We start from the raw sequence: 19,366 nt of genomic DNA, 5'->3' as shown, positions 1-19,366 counted from the left end.
GCAAGGAAACGAGGTGCACACGACCAGTCTGGTGTACCTTCTGGGTCTAAGCAGCAGGTGCTGTGCGCCGGCCCTTGACCGAGTATTGTAGTCAGTATCGCGGAGCCTGCAGCATGAAGAAGTGACGTCACTACAAGTGGAAACTTCCAGACGGCCAGTTTTGCGGTGCTGGTGAAATTCTGGTGAACGCGTGCTGGTCGTGATTTGGCCGTTTCTTACTTAAGCGTCCCAGCGCTAAAGCGCGTGCGTGCATCATCTTGAAGCTTCCGCTATCGACAGCGAACAGTGACAACATCCGATCCACACATACACGCGAGTGAGGCCCAACGCTCACTTCACCGTCTCTGGTATTAGTCATCTGCCACAGACTCTGTGCTCGCCCAGACAGACTCACGCCTGCACCGTGACTTCTGGCTGCGCTTTCCTCGTCTACGCCTCTCTTCCGCACCTACCCTGCGCACCACCTTCCCCGCTCACAACCTCGTCTGCGCCCTGCCAAACAGGTCATCCATCGTCCGCCAGCGTCGCCACGACACTCGCTGCATCCTCGCGCGACATCTGCACCCTTCTGCACCTGGTGCAACAGCCAGCAGTCTGTTCTACGAAAGAACCTTGCTTTGCGACCACTTTCGCCTGTCGCCTCCAGACCTTGGCCGGACTCGCGCCACAGGCGACATTGGAGGGGTTGCATGTGAGGGCAGACCGCTTTCCGAGCGCCCCGCGCCAACATGAAGATCAGGAAGCAGGCTACAGCGCGGCATGAGTCCACCTTGGTAGGTAACACAACCCCCAGCCTTGTCGACGATTTGCTAACTCTTCCAGTCGCCCATGATAGCAGAGTTTGTACGAGCCACCGAGTCGATCCCGTTGTATCAGCTGCCTGCCCACCTAGCTTCGTTCCCCAAGCAGTGGCCGTTTCCTCGAGGAGATGCCTATCACTGGATACCTGTGCTGAACCGTTTCGACCGCATACTAGAGCTGTTCAACCAGGAGTACGGACTTGTCGAGGGGCCGCAAACACAGCCTTTCCAGCGGCGGTTACTGCTGAAGGGCGATGCGGAGGAGGGCAACTCAAGCACCAGTGCCGAAGCCGGTACCACCGACGCCGTTCTGGAGACCCTGCACATCTCACAGGATGGCGATCGTGAGCTAGTCGAGCAGCTCCTAAGCTTCACCCGCATGCTCTTAGAGAATTGCGGCAACCGCAGCTTGTATTCGAGCAGCGAGCGACTAGACAAGCTTCTTAATACCACCTCTACGTCACTGCTAAGGGCAACTCTCCGTCTTGGTCACAGGCTGTCGCAGCGCTACCAGGCCGCACGCTTACGCCTAGCACCGGCCTCAATGCACCCTTCGCTCCTCTCGAGCCACTACAACATTGGTCTCGACAAGATTCAGAAGTTATCCGCACCTTTTTCCAAGGGTCCTGCGGCAGCTACACCGCTTTTCGGCACACCTGCGGGCAAAGGCAAGGACAAAGTATCTGGCGACCGACGCAACGAGGCAGACAGGTTCAACCCCGCTGATCTGACCGGGCTGTACAAACTTCCCGAATCAGCGCTGAAGCAGGAGTTTGGCGGGGTATCCATCTCCTACTATGAGCCGACTGCACCGCCCGAAGAGAGCAACGACAATCCTTCGGCGCCAAGCACAGATGCACCCAGCACACCGACGCCAGTGCGCCGAACGTCGAATATGCGGAACCAAACCCCACGAACACCCCAGACTGCACCGACTGTAGAGTCGCCGAGCACGCCAGCCTTCACACCAGGAGAGCCGGCTGGCCGACCGAGCGGGCCTAAGATATTTGAACTTTCAGCGGACAAGGTTGAAAAGACCGACATACATGATCTACTCAAGCAAGGCCTCGCCGAACTGCCTACGGGTACGCATTTTGAGCTCTTGCACAAGCTTCGCGTGGCAAAGATGTTGAGTAGCGGAAGTGCAGGAAGAGATGATGCAATTGCTGTCCGCTTACTCGCGATTGCCAACATGGGTTTCGTGCACAGCGAGAAAGAGTTTCACGCTCGTCTAGGTCAACAGGATGCAGACGAGCCACGGCGACTGCAGTTAGCTTTCCAGCTCTCCGAACTTGTACAGCCACCAGGGGATGGCCTGAGCGGCCTGTCTACAGAGCTGCAAACTTTCACCTTCAATGCACTAGAGGCATTGGCCAAGCACAAGACCAAATCTGCCGATGTCTGCACTGCGCTCAGCGTCAACGTGAACCACGGTGTACTGTTTTACATTGTTCGCAAGCTTGTCGCCGGTCTGGATGCCACAGATGGCCAGCAAATCGACTTCGTAGAGGACGAGTGGCGCGATGCAGTCTTCTCTCTGCTCAACACTATTCCTCAGTCTCAATCACGTACAGGGGAAGGTATGGTCTCCGCTGGACTCCTTGAGATCTTGGTCGAAGTCCTCAAGCTTCGAACAGACAAGGCAGAACGCAACCATCCCAAGATCCTCAACTTCCTTGATACATTTGTCTACAACCTGCAACATGCGTTCGCAGCTCTCGTTGGTGCTAGAGGGCTGGAAATCATTGCTGATCTCATGCAATACGAAGTCGTCACGTCCAAAAAGCTCGCCGAAGAGAACAAGGGCATGCCTAAAGAGTACAAGACTCAGCTCACCGACTACCAGATACCATTTTATCACCAGCAGACTTTAAGATGGCTTTTCAAATTCTTGAACCACATGATGTCGCACACAGGCGGTAACTTCGACCGTCTCATGCGGCAACTCATTGATTCTTCGCAACTTCTGACTGCTCTTCGCACTGTGCTTTCCAACGCAAGCATCTTTGGTTCGACTGTATGGAGTATGGCTGTCAACGTCCTTACGAGCTTCATCCACAACGAGCCAACCAGCTACCAGGTTATCGCTGAGGCCGGTCTGAGTGATGCTTTCTTAGAAACGGTGGCTGGTGAGCCAGCTTCAGAAGCAACGGCTGCGGCTATCGCCAGCCTGTCAGATACCGCCACCCCTCGACCACAACATGCGTACACACCACGAGAGCCTGGACAGTCCTTGGCTACAGGTATTCTTCCAGTAGCTGAAGCGATTTCAACCCTACCTCCTGCATTTGGAGCGATCTGCCTGGCCGAGGCTGGTATGAAATTGTTTCAGTCTTCTAATGCCCTCCAACGGTTCTTCGAGATCTTTGAGAGCCCGGCTCACGTCAAAGCTCTTGATGCCGACACTGAGATGCCTACTATGATTGGTAACACTTTCGATGAACTGGTCCGTCATCATCCGCCACTAAAAGCACGTGTCCTCTCGTGTCTGAGCGAGCTGATAGCCCGCGTCGTACAACTCTGTGCCAACAAAGCAGAGAAGGAAGGTGCTGGTGCAAAATTGTGGACTGAGGATTCTGATGGCAAGCTGTTCGTTGCTGGTGGCCGCCGAGCACTTGTGGGTTCACAATCGGTGCACGACCGAGCTGAGCAAACGAATTCTCGTGTTACGGATGTCGAAATGGAAGACTCTGACAAGCAGACGACATCGCAGACTTCTGGAGAAGTTGTGTCAATCGATCAGATTGTTGATATGGAAGATAGCACCCAAGGTCCGACAACCAGTCAGTACATACGAGTGCTGTGTCGCTTCTTGGGTGGTTTCTTCTCGAATCATGCCATGTGCGCTGCCTATATCGAAGCGGATGGTGTAGAATCTATCCTGGACATATCCAGCCTTGCTTGCCTTGATCCAAAAGCCAAGGAATCACGAAGTATGAGTGAAGAGTTCGGCCGCGTTGTTCAAGTTCTTGTTGAGCAGAAGCCGCACATCACTGTACCCTCGTTGATCAAGCGAACTCAGCGGGCGCTAGATCAACTCGAACCTCTCTTGAGCCATTCCAATGGGTCAGGATTCTTCGCGCCTTTCACCAGCAACACTTCTCAAGACAGCGAAGTGGTGAAGAATGGGACGCATTACGTGAAGTCTCTGGTTTCTGCGCACACGCTCGTATCCGCTATGACCCTGACATTCCAGAGTCAGATGTTTAGTCCTCGTTCTCAGCACAATGTCTCAGCCCAAGTCAACCTGGCTGACATGTACGCGCGCCTCGTTGACAGTCTTGGCAAGCTACATCGTAGCTGTGTGTGGGAGGAGATCCTGCTCCAGAGAAATATGCCAACAGCTTGGGAGAAGGAGACTCGTATCATCAGCCCAGGTTTTGGAGTCGCTGAAGCCGATCATATCTTTGGCATGGGAAGCAGCAACCGCTCATCGGAACCAACGGAAGGAGCCACAAGCGAGGACACGACCCCCTCCCAGGATACAGCATCTGCGATCCCCATTCCTAGCCAGAACAGTGCACAGTTCAAAAACACGCAAACACTCCGCTCGCTCCTCAGCCGGATACCGCTTGAGATTGCTCCATTCTTCCAATCACTTGGCAGGCTACTGCTCTCTCGCAGAAATCTAGAGCCTTACCAGAGGCAATGTGCCACCATCGTATCGGATCAGCTTGCGCAGGCAGTCATCGACCAGCTCCAATTTGAGGCACCCAAAGAGTCGGGATCAGTTGAGGATCGATACGCGTACTGGATTGTCACCCTAACATCGTTGTCGCAGCTCATGATTGACCCTCACATGGAGAGGACCCAAGCGCTGACTCTGCTCCTTGTCTCTTTCAGAAATCTGGGCGGCTTTGAAGTTCTTGCCGACGTGCTAAACAAGTTCTACGAGTCAGCTTCGGATGCCTCTCGTAAAGAGGGCGACGATGCAAGTGAGGAGAGCAAGCGGCTTCTACACCTTTCGCTCGGTGGTATCAAGATTATGCTGGCTTTCTATGCGCAAATCATCAACAACAAGACTATAAGCGAATCACCGCAGACGTCTTCAATGCAGTCTCGGCCAGACCGTGATAGGGATCGCGCAGACTACTTCTCTACAGCCCAGTTCTTGGTCGAACTACGTTATGCCGTCATTAAGCCTGTCGAAAAGATATGGAACTCTGATCTTATCGACAAAGCAACCACCTCGATAGTGAAGACGTCCATCAACATCCTGAAGTCTGTGCTTGAGTGCGAGGGTGAGCACGGGGCTTCGAAGAGCGTGGACAAGATTCCCAGGCGAAGCAAGCCCATCATCAAGCCTTGGACTCCCCGCAACGGCGAGCACATGAATCGCTTGAAAGAGGCAGAGTTCGATGAAGGCCTGGCTGAAGAAGCGCTCTATCGCTGCTGTGACAACTATCCTTTAGCGCTTGATTATTGTCAAAACCAAACTCGTCAGCAGTCTTCAAAAAATCCAATTCCTCAGTACGAAATTGAGGCTCGAGGCCCGCCGTCTGCATCACCCAGCCGAGCGGAGGTTGTAGTACCTGAACACGCCGATAACGCTAGCATCTCTACAGGCGAAGACACCAATGACGAGAGCACTTCAGAAGTACCGGATACTCGGTCCGTACAAATGGAGGACGTTGCTGCTGCGGACGCCTCTCAAGACATGTCGGATGCGACTCCCAGCACGCCAGTGCCTGACGGTCAGCCAACACAAACTTTTGTTGCGCCGCACGATGCTCTGGCTTACCAAAAGCGAATGGCCGTTGGCAACAAAGCAGAAGCTGTTGCCCTGGACGACTTGGACCAGGAGCGTGTTATGCTTCGTCAAAATTTGGTGGATCGTTCGCTCGATATTCTCAACTCTCACGACGGTGTAACCTTTGAGTTGGCCGAACTCATCACCGCAGCCGTTGCAAAGGCATCTGACACAACGGCCATGCGCTCCGAAATCGGCGTGACACTGGTTCAGTCTTTGATCTCTTACCAGAGCGAAGAGGACTTCCGATCGCAAGGCAAGAAGATAGCAGCTTCCGCTCACTTGCTCGCTCTGGTGCTGCAGGAGAAGGATTTTTACGAAGTGATTGTGGAGGAGTTGAAGGACAACTTCGCTACGCTGTTGGGGTTCATCAAGATTTTCCCAGATCAGACACCAGAGGAATCATCGCCCTGGATCGGACAGGTGCTTCTCATTATCGAGCGACTGCTGGCGGAAGACCAATTGCCCCGCCAGATCCAGTGGACACCTCCTACTGCAGAATCGCAAACAGAAACCTCTGTCGATGATCTGCCGGAGCCCATCATAAGCACAGACGAGAAAAACCTTCTGTTTCAGGCAATCATGGACGTGCTCCCTCGTATTGGCAAGGACGAGTCTTTGGCTCTATCGGTCACCCGTGTCTTAGTCATGCTTACTCGGACGCGAAAGATCGCAACACGTTTGGCAGAGAAGCGCAACATTCAGCGCATCTTCCTCATGGTCAAGCAACTTGCTGGCGTAACGAATGAAGGTCTACGCAGCGCGTTCATGATAGTGCTCCGTCACATGATCGAGGATGATGCCATGATCAGACAGCTCATGCGCACAGAGATCCAGCAGATCTTCGAGACGCGCGAACGCAGACAGACGGACACGACTGCCTACACCCGTCAGATGTATGCTCTCGCTATCCGCGCCCCCGAGATCTTTGTCGAGGTCACCAATGAGAAGCTACAACTGACACGCTTTGACCCTAACCAACGTTCTCAGACTCTGACACTCAAACGCGAAGAGATTCCTGTCGTAGATACGAGTGTTAACGCAGGGCCCTCGGATATAACAGCTGAGGCAGACAGGCCAAAGGAATCAAGCGAGCTCTCAACACAGAAGCCAACCTTGGAGCGTACCAAGACCACTGATCTGAAACTCCCCGTTGTCGAGAATCCAGACGGTGTCATCCATTACCTGCTTTGCGAGCTGCTCGCATACAAGGAGATCGAGGACAAAACAGAGCCTCCGAAGCCTACAGAGTCTACGACAGAGATCTCAGGGACTCCGGAAGATGCTGGTGACGTGCAGGCCACTCCGGAAGGAGCGTCGACTCCTTCTACCACGGCAGCAGAGACGAACAAGCCCGAGAAGCCAGCCTTTAAGGCTGATGCACACCCAATTTATATCTATCGATGTTTCGTCCTCAAGTGTCTCGCGGAACTGTTACAAAGCTACAACCGTACGAAGATCGAGTTCATTAACTTCTCACGCAAGGCCGACCCGTACACAATGACACCGTCGAAACCTCGATCTGGTGTGTTGAACTACCTTCTCAGCAACCTGGTCCCTATTGGCACCTTGAACCATGAAGGCGATCTGGCATTCAAGAAGAAGCTTGCAACTTCAAATTGCGCGGTTGACGTCATTGTCTCCCTTTGCAACAAGACCGGAGAGAACGCTTTGCCAAAGACCGAAGCAAATCAGTTGTCTCCCTATGCCGAGACGGAGCCAGATTTGCTCTTTGTGCGCAAATTTGTCCTTGAACATGCCCTGAAAGCTTTCAAGGATGCCAACGCTTCTGATGAAGCGCTCGACATCAAGTACTCCCGGCTGCTAGGCATCGCTGATACATTCTCAAGAATGGTGTCGCAACGAGCGAACGGCGAGATGCTCACACAAAACGCCGATCTTACTCCGAACCTCAAGCAGATGGCCAAGATCATGTACGAGAAAAACTTCATCACGATCTTGACGACCGCCATTTCGGACATTGATCTCAACTTTCCAAACGCGAAGCGAGTTGTCAAGTATATCCTGAAGCCACTCAAGTGGTTGTGCTATGTCGCAATGGACCTTAGCACACACTACGACGATTCCTCGGCGCCTGACTCTGCAGATGAGTCTGAGATCTCGACAGCATCCGACGATGATCTTGTTGACAATGCACGCGAGGAGACACCTGACCTTTTCCGCAACTCTACTCTAGGGTTATTCGAAGCTCACGACAATTCCGAATCTGAAGATGACGAGGAGGAAGATGACGAAGAGATGATGTACGACGATCCATATGCTGATGACATGGAGTTCGACGAGGGCGGAGAACTAGGCGATGATGATGTTGTTTCTGAGGAGGACGAGGAGATGCTGGAGATGGACATTGACGATATGGGCCCCATTGAAGGACTACCCGGTGATGTTGACGTTGAGATCGAGCTCGACGATGGTCACGAGGGCCTGGATTCGGGCACTGATGATGACTCAGAAGAGGACGAGGATGACGAGGATGATGAAGATATGGATGAAGACGATGACGACGACGACGAAGTCATGGATGACGAGGCTGCAATGGAGGCGATGGACGAACTGGTTGAAGAATTCGAAGAAGTCACCGGTGACGATGAAGGCGGTAGTCTTGCTGACGACCAGGAAGACTGGAGTGACGAGGGCGATGATTTTCCTCCTGGTATGAACGGAGGCAACATGCCTTCGAACCCTCTTAACGACTTCATCCTCGACCCACCCCAGCTTCTTGAACAGATGCGTCAGGGCGGTGACATTGAGGACTTCCTGGGTGATGAGATGGGCGAAGATGGTATGTAGCCATCGTGCACTTTCAGAACACTGTACTGACTTATCCAGGCGATGGAGATGAAGAAGAAGAGTACGATGAAGATGACATCCACTACGATCCCGGGATGGAGGATGACGAAGAGGGTATGCCTGAGCTTGGTTGGGGCGGTAATGGTTGGGACGAGCCAGTCGCTCCGACTTCCCGACACACCCATCGACTGAGCCCTTGGATGTTCCCTGCCGGACCTGGCGACCGCATTCTTGTTCCAGCTTACCGTTCCCATCGCCCAGGTGCCAGCCCACGAGCAACAGATGATGGCATCAACCCTCTCCTTCAACGCAGCAGTCGATCGCACGGCCGTGACGGGCCCGCTAATGGGCGGGGTGAGAGCGATTGGGTCCACGCTATTGAGGGGCGAGGCCCTCGTGCAGTCAATGCTGACAGCCCTGTGTCCTTTATCAGCAATCTGCTCAACGCCATGAGCCAAGGCAATCCACCACAGCTACAACAGCATGGCGGGGCTATCCATCTCTCCTTCAACAATCTTCCAATGGGTCTTCCTCCACCATTTGACGTAGGCTTCCATCGCAACATGGTGCCTCCAAGGCCAGGAAACCTGTCACGCTCCGGACGAGAAGATCCGCACTCAGCAGTGGCCTTTTCGAAAGCCTACACCAGTCAGCGCTGGCAAGAGGAGGCCAGAATACTCTATGGACCAGCCGCCATCGAGAAGAGCCAACGTGTTATCAACTCAATCCTGAAGCTCGTGGTACCTCCAGCCATGGAAGCAGCTAAGAAGCGACAAGAAGAACGGGAAGCTGAGGCTGCCCGTAAGCTCAAGGAAGAAATAGAGCGCAAGGAGCAGAAGGAGCGCGAAGAGCGTGAAGCTCGTGAGAAAGAGGAGAAAGAGCGACAAGAACGTGAGGCTGCTGAAGCTGCCGAAGCCGCCAGTCGTGCGACAGAAACCGTTGCATCAGACCGGGCCAACGAGCAGCCTGCAACAACATCCGACAGTACGTTGATGGAGGGCATTGAAGCAGACCAAACAGCGCCTGAAGCACCCACCGAACCAGCCGAACCAGTGCAGCGTATTACTACCACGCTTAGGGGTCGTGAGTATGACATCACGGAGCTTGGCATTGACCTCGAGTACCTCGATGCTTTACCCGAGGAGCTGCGGGAAGAGGTGTTGCTGCAACAAGTCGCTGAGCGACGTCAAGAGCAACGTCAGCAGCAAGCACAGCAGGCGCGTCAACAACAGCAGCAGCAACAACAACAGCAGTCGTCTGGTCAAGCCGGACAAGCCAGCGATGCTGCCCAAGCTGAGGAGCCCACTGGACTTGACGAAGAGTTTTTGGCTGCACTTCCACCAGAGATGCGCGCAGAGCTACTTCAACAAGAAGCATCCGACCGACGAAGACGTGAGCGAGAGGAGAATCGCCGACGTCATGTTGCAGATGCTGGCCCTGTGGCGCCTCAAGCAGAGGAGATTGATGCTGCCAGCTTCTTCGCAACACTGGATCCTGCTTTGCGAGCTGCCGTACTTATGGACACGGACGAGGAAACCTTGCGTCAACTGCCACCAGAGATCTCTGCGGAAGCCCGCGCATACGGCGGTGATCGCCGCTTGAATCAATTCGAGTTCGGCTACCAACGCGGCGGACGTCGAGGTCAACTGGACGACGCTTCACAGAAGAAGAAGGCTCGGCCCTGCGTTCAGATGCTTGACAAGGCAGGTGTTGCAACCTTGCTGAGGCTCATGTTCATTCCTCAGCAGGGCAGTGCCAAGTCCAGCCTCAGCGCGATCCTCAGATATGTTTGTGAGAATAGACAGAACCGCGCAGAAGTCATCAGCATCCTACTGTCAATCCTCCAGGATGGTAGCGCCGACGTCAATGCTGTTGAGCGCAGCTTTGCCCAACTCTCACTTCGTGCAAAGCAGCCTCAACTGCCTGCGGACAAGACCCCAAAACTGTCACGCAAGAACGGAGCACTGTCCATCAACTCGGACGTGTCGCCACTCATGGTAGTACAGCAGTGTCTTAATACCCTTGCGCAACTGACAGAGAAGAACCCCGCTGTCTGGCAATTCTTCTTAACCGAACACGAAACAGGAGTAGGTTTCAAGAACCGTGGAAACCGCAAGGGCAAAGGCAAGGATGCCAAGTCAACACGGTACCCTGTCAACGCACTCTTAACGCTACTGGACCGCAAGCTTATTGTGGAGAGCTCCTCAATAATGGAGCAGCTGACGAATCTTCTTCGGATTATCACGATTCCCCTGCAGCAAATCAAGAAAGACAAGGAAAAGGCTGCAGAAGAAGCAAAGAAGGCAGCTGAAACCGCCGCGGCAGGCGAGAGCCCCAAGATTCCAGCGACTGGATCTGAGCAAGCAAACTCTGGCTCAACAGATCAGCCATCGGGCCAGGACACTGGTGCATCAGCTATTGCTGATACGGCTGCGTCAACCGCTACAGCCACGCAGAGCGAAGACAACCCGATGAAACCAGAGGAGGCCAGGGCCGAAGAAGAGAAGGGTAAAAAGCACAAGACTATTACGCCACCAGACATCCCTGAAAACAATCTGCGTTTGGTTGCCAAAATCCTCGCTGCCCGCGAGTGCAACAGCAAAGTCTTCCAGGAAACACTTTCGGTCATTAGCAACCTCTCGCCAATCCCGGGCGCAAAGGAGATATTCGGGCAAGAACTTCTTGGCATTGCAAAGGATCTGGCCACGTCGATACTCGATGACCTTGCCAGCTTGACAGCTCAGGTTTCGAAAGCAGAGTCTCACACAGACGTCCAGGGCATTGCTCTGGCCAAGTTCTCACCTGCAACCTCCGACCAGACGAAGTTGTTGCGAGCTTTGACTGCGCTTGACTACCTGTTCGACCCTTCGCGCGATAATAAGGACAAGCCCGAGGCCAATGCGGAAGCACTGGAGCCCAAGCAGAAGGAGGATATCTTGTTGACACTCTACGAAGATGCGGCGTTCGCACCGCTTTGGACCAAACTCAGCGACTGTCTGACCGTCATTCGCGAACGCGGCAATATGCTCAATATCGCTACCACGTTGCTCCCACTTATCGAGTCTCTCATGGTGGTCTGCAAGAACACCACTCTCAAGGAACTTCCACTGGCCAAGATGTTGCCAAAAGAGTTTGCTCTCACCAGCCCACCACCAGAGAGCAAGATGGAAAACCTCTTCTTTAAATTCACGGAGGATCATCGAAAGATCTTGAACGACCTTGTCCGTCAAAATCCTAAATTGATGAGTGGCACTTTCTCTTTGTTGGTCAAGAATTCCAAGGTACTAGAGTTTGACAACAAGCGCAACTATTTCAACCGAAAGCTTCACTCTCGGGGAAGCGACCGTCAACCACATCCGCCACTCCAGCTCTCGGTGCGTAGGGACCAGGTGTTTCTAGATTCTTTCAAGTCTTTGTACTTCAAGACCGCAGAAGAGATGAAATATGGCAAGCTCAGCATTCGGTTCCACGGCGAAGAAGGTGTCGACGCTGGTGGCGTAACTCGCGAATGGTTTCAGGTCATTGCACGCCAGATGTTCAACGCCGACTACGCACTGTTCGTACCTGTCGCATCCGACCGAACCACCTTCCATCCAAACCGACTTAGCTCTATCAACCCAGAACACCTAATGTTCTTCAAGTTCATTGGACGCATCATCGGCAAAGCGCTCTACGAGAATCGCGTTCTCGATTGTCATTTCAGTCGAGCGGTCTACAAGCAGATCATGAGCAAGCAAGTCAACCTGAAGGACATGGAAACTCTGGATCTTGAGTACTACAAATCCTTGGAGTGGATGTTGCACAATGATATCACAGACATCATCACCGAGACGTTTTCGACTGAGGTGGAGGCATTTGGTGAGATGCAGACCGTGGATCTCATCGAGGACGGCCGCAACATTCCGGTGACGGAGGAGAATAAGCATGAGTACATCCGTCTCATCACAGAGTACCGTCTCACAGGCGCCGTGCAGGAGCAGCTTCAGGAGTTCCTGAGGGGCTTCCATGATATCGTACCAGCTGAATTGGTCTCTATTTTCAGCGAACAAGAGCTCGAACTCCTGATTTCCGGTCTGCCTGATATCAACGTTGATGACTGGAAGAACAACACAGAGTACCACAACTACACAGCAGCTTCGCCCCAGATTCAATGGTTCTGGCGTGCTGTTCGTACCTTTGAGAAGGAAGAGCAAGCAAAACTTCTTCAGTTTGTCACCGGTACCAGTAAAGTACCACTGAACGGCTTCAAGGAACTCGAGGGTATGAACGGCTTCTCGAAGTTCAACATCCATCGCGACTATGGTAGCAAGGATCGCTTACCGTCGAGCCATACTTGCTTCAACCGTGAGTACTCACTTCTCTCATTTGTTAATGAACCCTGACTAATTCAATGGCAGAGCTTGACCTTCCCGAGTATGAGTCTTACGAGGATCTCCGCAAGGCCCTTTACACCGCCATGACCGCTGGTGGCGAGTATTTTGGCTTCGCCTAAGTGGTAGATGGTATCCGCAGACAGTATCGACCATTTTCTGCTTTTATACATATTCACGACTTTCAATGTGCATTGCTGGCGCGCTTTTGTATTTGCATTACATACCGAGGGATTGGAAGGCGTTACGTGTTATTGTAGTAGGCACGACATGAAGCAAAGGCAGACCGGGAGTGCAGGCCTGTGTCTTTTGATGTGATTGCGTGCAGCCATCGTTTGGAACAAGATATGATAGTATTGCGATTAGCTAGAAAGAGCTACTTTGCTCCAAATTTTCCTTGAGAAGTATTGTGTTGTATGATGGGTCTGTCGGCTTTACTCGACGCCCCTGACTGATCGGAGCCGCTAAATTGATGAGACTGTTGCACGGAGTCTGCAAGGCGGCATCAGGTGTCGACGCACACCCTCCATGAAGGGCAAGTCCAGGGACCGGGTCTGAAAGGTTAAATTTATGGTGCGTTCGCGCGTGCAGCAATTCGTCGTCAGCGTAGTATCTTGAAAAGTGAGGCTGGAGCTCTCGCGCACAAGGTGCTCGAATGATGTTAAACTGCCCTAAAATAGCTAGTCAAAATTTGTCGATCGCGGAATTCCGTCTCACCACACTCTACATTGCATTGCTATTGAACGAGTAGGCTCGGACTTTTCCTCCGGGGCGGTGGTGTCAATAAGCGGACGGCTCAAAAAGGGATAGTTGACTCGACTGGCGGATGCACCGGATCTGATGTGTAATCCACGTCAACGTCTCAAATCATCCTTTTAAATGTCTCGAACTCTCCTTTTCTCTCCGTATACGACCGAACAAGGTACCTACTGAACGCAGACCCAGAGGTGCTTGTCACGTGCTTTGCACCTCAGGGGGCTGAGTCGCTGCTCAGGCCTTCACTACACACACGGGCGCATTATGCATGCTGCCTAGCTTCGGAAGTTTGAGCATGCAGGTTTGTACAGGACAGATCACTGATGTGTTGCGTATGACATTTAGATGTTTGCGAGGGCTCCCCTCTTTGTCGCCCATGTCGAGTCCAAGGTGATGGTATCTCAGCGCCGGCGCGCAACACTAGGTTATTGGGTAAGGTGCAGCGTAGGTGCAGCTGGAGCCCCATTTTGAAGGGTAGGCGACGTCTTGAGAAGGATGATCTCGACGCGACAGTTCAAGGCGCAGTGCTATTGACAGCACGGGTGAACAGCGATAACATCTAGGCCGTGGGCTGCACACGTTTGAAGTAGCCAAACAAGCGACATTGAACATTGAAGAGTTGGACCAGTGACGACGTCTTCGATACGACGGACCAGATGCGACATGTTGGCTATGCAGTTTTGTTGGATCACCGGCCAGCATGCCTGTCACCCGTTTGCCGAGTTGGAACTCGTCATGGAGGACCAGCTCGCGCATCTACTATCGACGCATTCAGGGCCTCGATTCGAATACAGTCGCCACATGCTTGGCGTCTTTTTCCTCGAATGCGCGGTAGGCGATGGCGGCGAGAGTGAGGAGAAAGCCGAGATGCGAAGAAGAGTACCGGAAGAGAGAAGATGGTGCCCCCTTGGACAAATTTCCACACTGTACGCCACGATATCTGTCGTGCGCGAAAACAAGCAGAAGGATCTGGGACCGCTGTTCACCCTTCCAGGTCTCACGCGCCCATGACGCCTCGCGGATAGGGGACGTCTGTGGGACCACCAGGCTCGGTGCAGCGTGCATTGCAAAAACCTGCAGACAGCCATCACAATCACGCCCAGCCTGGTCTATTTGGGTCGCAGGCGAACGCGATGAGATCCAGGCTCAAAGCGGTTGGGCCACGGAGCCAGAGGCGTCGAAACACGGCACGGTCGCACTCAACGATCATCACAAGACAATACCAAATTGGCGCTAAGAGCGGCGACTGTGTGTTGCGATGAACGGCAATCGGCAGTACTCAGGGACTGCGGATCACCGCAGTCAGTGTCAGTGCCCGTATCAGTTTGTTCCTCGAGATACGTCATGGCAGCGTGCGTTGCGGGACCGAAGAGTGTAAACAGTGCAGGGATATCGAGACCCTGGGGCGACGTCACAGGCACAACTCTGCGGGTAGGCGCGGTCTTCTCCGACGTCGAAGCGGGAAAGCCAACAGCATCAGACAACAGACACGCCACGCGCCACCCATGTGCTGCCAACCAGCAAGCCAGGTGGCCAGCCAGCCATGCGACATGCTTCCAGAAGCCGTGCTGCACTGTTTGATCTAGGCCGTGCCCCTGTCGACCAGCCAGTATCGACGCGCCAAGCCCTTGGGGGACGGCCGGGCACCCTGGGCAATGGCACCCGCAGTGTTTGACAGCCGAGCTTGAGACGCGCCGAGTGTGGCACGTCGCTCGCACAGCTTCGCACAGCTTCGCACAGCTTCGCACAGTCTCGCACGGCTTCGTAAAAGGAGAGTGAGTCACTTGATCCTCTGTGCAGCGAGACCCACAAGCGACCCTCCAAGAGCGAGTGAAAGAGGCCAAGTTCCCAGATGCGCGTTTGTGGACATGTTCAAAGCGGAGCTGCTAGCCGCTTCGGGACAGGGGTCCAAAGACCCTGAACGGCTCTGATTGGCGCAGTCATCACCATGTCTGGGGTGGTCCATCAGCATGAACAGCTAGGACACAGCACGAAGAACTCAGCCCCGTGTCCCTCGCAAGCTGCTCCGTCTTGCAGGTCTTGGGCCCGCGAACCGTGCATACGCGCAATCTCTAAACCGGAAGTCCCAAGGGGTCAAGTGAAAACGAAAATGCGCCACGGCGGTACATATACGCCTGCCTGCCTGCCTCCTGCTGCGCTTGCTCTCGAAGCCTCTCTGCGACCTTCCACCACACAATCCGCCGCAATGACACGGCAAAACGCCATTTCCGCCCTGGAGATTGAGCAGTTAGTTGCCCACGGTGAGCCGGTCGTCATTCACGAGGGATACGCCCTAAACATCTCGACGTGGATCGATAACCACCCTGGCGGCCGCCTGGCCATCTTGCACATGGTAGGCAGAGATGCCACAGACGAGATCAACATGTACGCACTCTTCTGGTCCCGGGAGCAAGCGGAGCTCGTTCATCTCTCTGATACTGGCACGTGAAACTGACCCCGCATGCCGCAGCTACCACTCCAAAAAGGCCCTTCTCATGATGAAGCAGTACCGCATTGGCCGCGTAGAAGAACCGTGGATGAACCTGGAGCCTCCCATTCGTGCCGCAAAGCACCACTCCGACTCAGATCTCGACGAGAAGGCCGACTTCACAGCTGATGATAGACGGTCAAGGCGGAGTGTCGACCTGGGCTCCGTTAGTTTCCATGTCCAACACGTGCTCTATGGATTCACCTTCCAGCGTGCCATGTTAGCATCCGCTAATTCATCATCACAGGTGGCTGCCACCTTAACCAAGAAGCTGATTCCTGTCGACGGCTGCGCCAACACGTGCAGATCTCGCACACCAGACCCAGAGAAGCAGCCTCTCTTACGATCCGAACCGACCCTGCCTCTTCGATTCGACAAGGTCGCACACCGAATGCAGTATGCTACCGAGATGGAAGAGAAGGAAATCATGGAGGGCAGAAGGGACAATCCATCTCTGGACGCCGAGACGCAACGACAGATCATATTAGACTACCGCGAGCTGCACGAGCAGGTCAAGGCGGAAGGCTTGTACCAGTGCAACTACTCAGCATACGGCTGGGAGTCTCTTCGCTACGGCGCTCTGTTCGCTGCGTTCGCATACCTGCTCTACAGCAAGTGGTATCTCACATCTGCCCTTTTCCTCGGCTTGTTCTGGGTAAGTCACTACCTCTCCCTATACAACATCTACTAACACCGTCCAGCAACAGATCATGTTCACAGCGCACGACGCGGGCCACCGTGGCATCTCAGGCAACTTTGTCGTCGACACACTCATCGGCGCCTTCATCGCTGACTTCTGCTGCGGTCTCTCGATCGGCTGGTGGAAGTCCTCCCACAATGTCCATCACCTCATTACCAACATGCCCGAGCACGATCCCGATATCCAAAACACCCCCCTCTTCTCTACCTCTCCGACCTACATGAAAGGCATCGTCTCTACCTTCTACAAGGACTTTGAGTTCAAGTGGGATGCGGCGTGCGAGGTGATGCTGCCCTACCAGAAGTACACGTACTACCCCGTCATGGCGCTTGCACGATTCAACCTGTATCTGCTCAGCTGGTGCCACTTGTGCTCACCGCGCGCGGCACAACTCGGCGCCGCATGGTGGACGCGTCCTGTAGAGCTAGCCTTTATGGCCTGCTACTGGTTCATCTTCGGCTACCTGCTTGTGTGGTGCACCCTCCCCAGCTGGCCGGTCCGCATCGGTTTCGTGCTCATCTCGCACCTGGTCACCATGATTCTGCACGTCCAAATCACCCTCTCCCACTGGGGCATGCCCACCTCAGATCTCGGCCCCACAGAGTCCTTCCCTCAGCGTCAGATGCGCACCACCATGGACGTCGACTGTCCTGCGTGGCTGGACTGGGTCCACGGTGGTCTGCAGTTCCAGGCTGTGCACCATCTTTTCCCGCGTGTCCCGAGGCATAACCTGCGCAGAGGCCAGGAGCTTGTCAGGGAGTTCAGCAAGAAGACCGGCGTGAACTATCACTGCTACGGGTTTGTCGAGGGCAACAAGGTCGTCCTCAGCAGGCTGGAAGAGGTGGGCAATATGGTCAAGATGATGGTGCACTGCCAGAAAGACATGGCAGAGACGGGCGAGAGCGGTTTACACTGAGCGACGGGTTCGGCTTTGAAAGTGCTTCATTGCCTTGGCGTTTTCGGCGGTCTGAATTTAAGACTCAACGAACAAATGTATGGAAGCGAGTATCACATTGCATCACGACTACTACTTTGCTTTTTTTTTAAAAAAAAAAAAAAATACCAGATGTCATAGCGTGTCGCGTCAGACACGCTAGCTCCCGAAAGGAGAGTTCTCAAGCAAGCAAACAAACACAGGCAGGTCACAAACAACCCAGGCTGCACTTGTCATGTCGTACTGCGTCCCAATCAACTTGACATTATCCCCGACAGCACCCCTACAACACACCATGCACAGGTGAAAGGAAAAACAAGCCCCCTTGAGAAAGCAAATGAAGGATGTCCCCCCATATCCCAAACTCAAACAAGAAAAACCACCTCACCGCGCCCACTCTCCCACATCCCACCTAGCCGTGCGCAGGTTACACACGATGGGCTACTCATTCTCCGACACGAAGCGCCCGATCGCACTGCTCGAGCATTAGAACCACCCCTCGGACAACGGGCGATAAGAGCCCCATCTGCGCCTCGCAAGATACTGTGAGATATACTGGTATCGTAGGTCGAGGTCTGTCAAAGTGACGCTATCGCTGGCGGTGGGCGGTCTTGGGCATTTGGGTGAATACGCGTGGATTCCAAACCAGACTAAACAATGTCAGTCGTTGTACGGATGGAGACTTAGGTGCTAGCTATCCAATCCCTACTAGATATGACTCGCCAGAGCAAATCTATGGTGAGCGTTGTGGAGCATCTGGGGATATATTCAGCTTAGGGATTGTGTATTTTTGGATGTTGGCCAACATCTGATGATGGGGCGCTACCTGTACCAGCCTTTGGTCCGATGTCAGCAAATCCAGACCCAATTCTCGCTATGCTGACCACCTCAGGGAGATCTGGATTCGGCAATGACGGCGCTGTCTCTTAAAGATGCCGAAATCGCAGGAAGGGGTCAGCCTGACTCAATTCGTGCTCTGGCAGAACTCATCAGGTAAATGCCGAAACGCCATCCAATTGAACGTTCAAATATGTGCGACGTCGTCGAGAGGTTCTCCAAGGCCCCTTTCACACATGTTGATGTGTCGAGTGCCGACAGCTATTTCTTTGGCGCTTGTTGTCGGCCAAAGCAAGATAGTCCGCAGGAGGATAGTTCGCAAGAAGAATTCTGAGACCGCACGAGCGATGTCAGTGCGTGACAGCACGTGTATCTCCCTAGTTTCCACGATAACGCGGAAGGCCACAAGAGCTACTTTATACACACTCGCCATTCTAGGCACTACGCCATTGCGTGCAAGTCGGGAGGCGATCGCTACAAATTCTACTGCTCCTTTGTGCCTGCCTGCTCACAGCTGTATAACCAGCGCGGACTAGCCTGCGGGTGGAACCGGAATGATACCTACCCTGGCAGAGAGTTTGACAGGCTCGGAGTATGTTGCGCTATTACACAATTCGCTCTAGAAGAGACGTAGATCTTTCACTAGTCTCGTGGCTTTTGTAAAAAAGAACACGCTGACTATAGTGCTAGAATATTGCAAGACCTCGTGAATCGTACACGGTACTGTTCTTTAGGCACACTTAGTCTGGCATTTGTGTGTAGCTGTTGGAAAGATGCTCTAAAGTGACATGGTGTTTTATCTGACGGATTGGGTTGAGAGCCGAGCTGTTATAAGCAATATCGGTCAAGCCAACAAATTTGTATGGCGAGCACAGAAGAGTCAGTATCACAGTTATTGAGACAGGTTGGTTAGTTAAGTT

At 53.5% G+C, this 19,366-nt stretch overlaps 2 protein-coding genes across 2 annotated transcripts, besides 7 other annotated features; both read left to right on the top strand.

Moving 5' to 3' along the window:
* Positions 1 to 728: 728 nt before the first annotated feature.
* EKO05_0006289 (HECT-type E3 ubiquitin transferase) lies at positions 729 to 12,853 on the top strand (the record flags this gene model as incomplete). The annotated part of the gene is made up of 4 exons (XM_038940281.1): positions 729 to 773; positions 823 to 8,353; positions 8,401 to 12,705; positions 12,759 to 12,853. The coding sequence occupies 4 exons, from the start codon at positions 729 to 731 to the stop codon at positions 12,851 to 12,853; spliced, it is 11,976 nt and encodes a 3,991-aa protein (XP_038797792.1).
* Positions 7,779 to 7,838: a tandem repeat.
* Positions 8,010 to 8,099: a tandem repeat.
* Positions 8,403 to 8,437: a tandem repeat.
* Positions 9,553 to 9,614: a tandem repeat.
* Positions 12,854 to 14,999: 2,146 nt separating the features above from the next.
* Positions 15,000 to 15,031: a tandem repeat.
* A 168-nt stretch (positions 15,032 to 15,199) lies between these two features.
* Positions 15,200 to 15,252: a tandem repeat.
* Positions 15,253 to 15,620: 368 nt separating this feature from the next.
* Positions 15,621 to 15,644: a tandem repeat.
* Positions 15,645 to 15,693: 49 nt separating this feature from the next.
* Positions 15,694 to 17,591, top strand: EKO05_0006288 (Sphingolipid 8-(E)-desaturase; the record flags this gene model as incomplete). The annotated part of the gene is made up of 4 exons (XM_059636766.1): positions 15,694 to 15,872; positions 15,958 to 16,141; positions 16,223 to 16,630; positions 16,677 to 17,591. 4 exons carry the CDS (start codon positions 15,694 to 15,696, stop codon positions 17,589 to 17,591), a joined length of 1,686 nt encoding a protein of 561 aa, XP_059492749.1.
* Between the last annotated feature and the right edge of the window lie 1,775 nt (positions 17,592 to 19,366).

This window comes from Ascochyta rabiei, chromosome 10 (assembly GCF_004011695.2).
Source record: "Ascochyta rabiei chromosome 10, complete sequence".
Classification (NCBI taxonomy): Eukaryota; Fungi; Ascomycota; class Dothideomycetes; order Pleosporales; family Didymellaceae; genus Ascochyta; species Ascochyta rabiei.
Note: the sequence above shows the minus strand (reverse complement) of the source record. Positions and strands in the feature narration are given on the sequence as shown.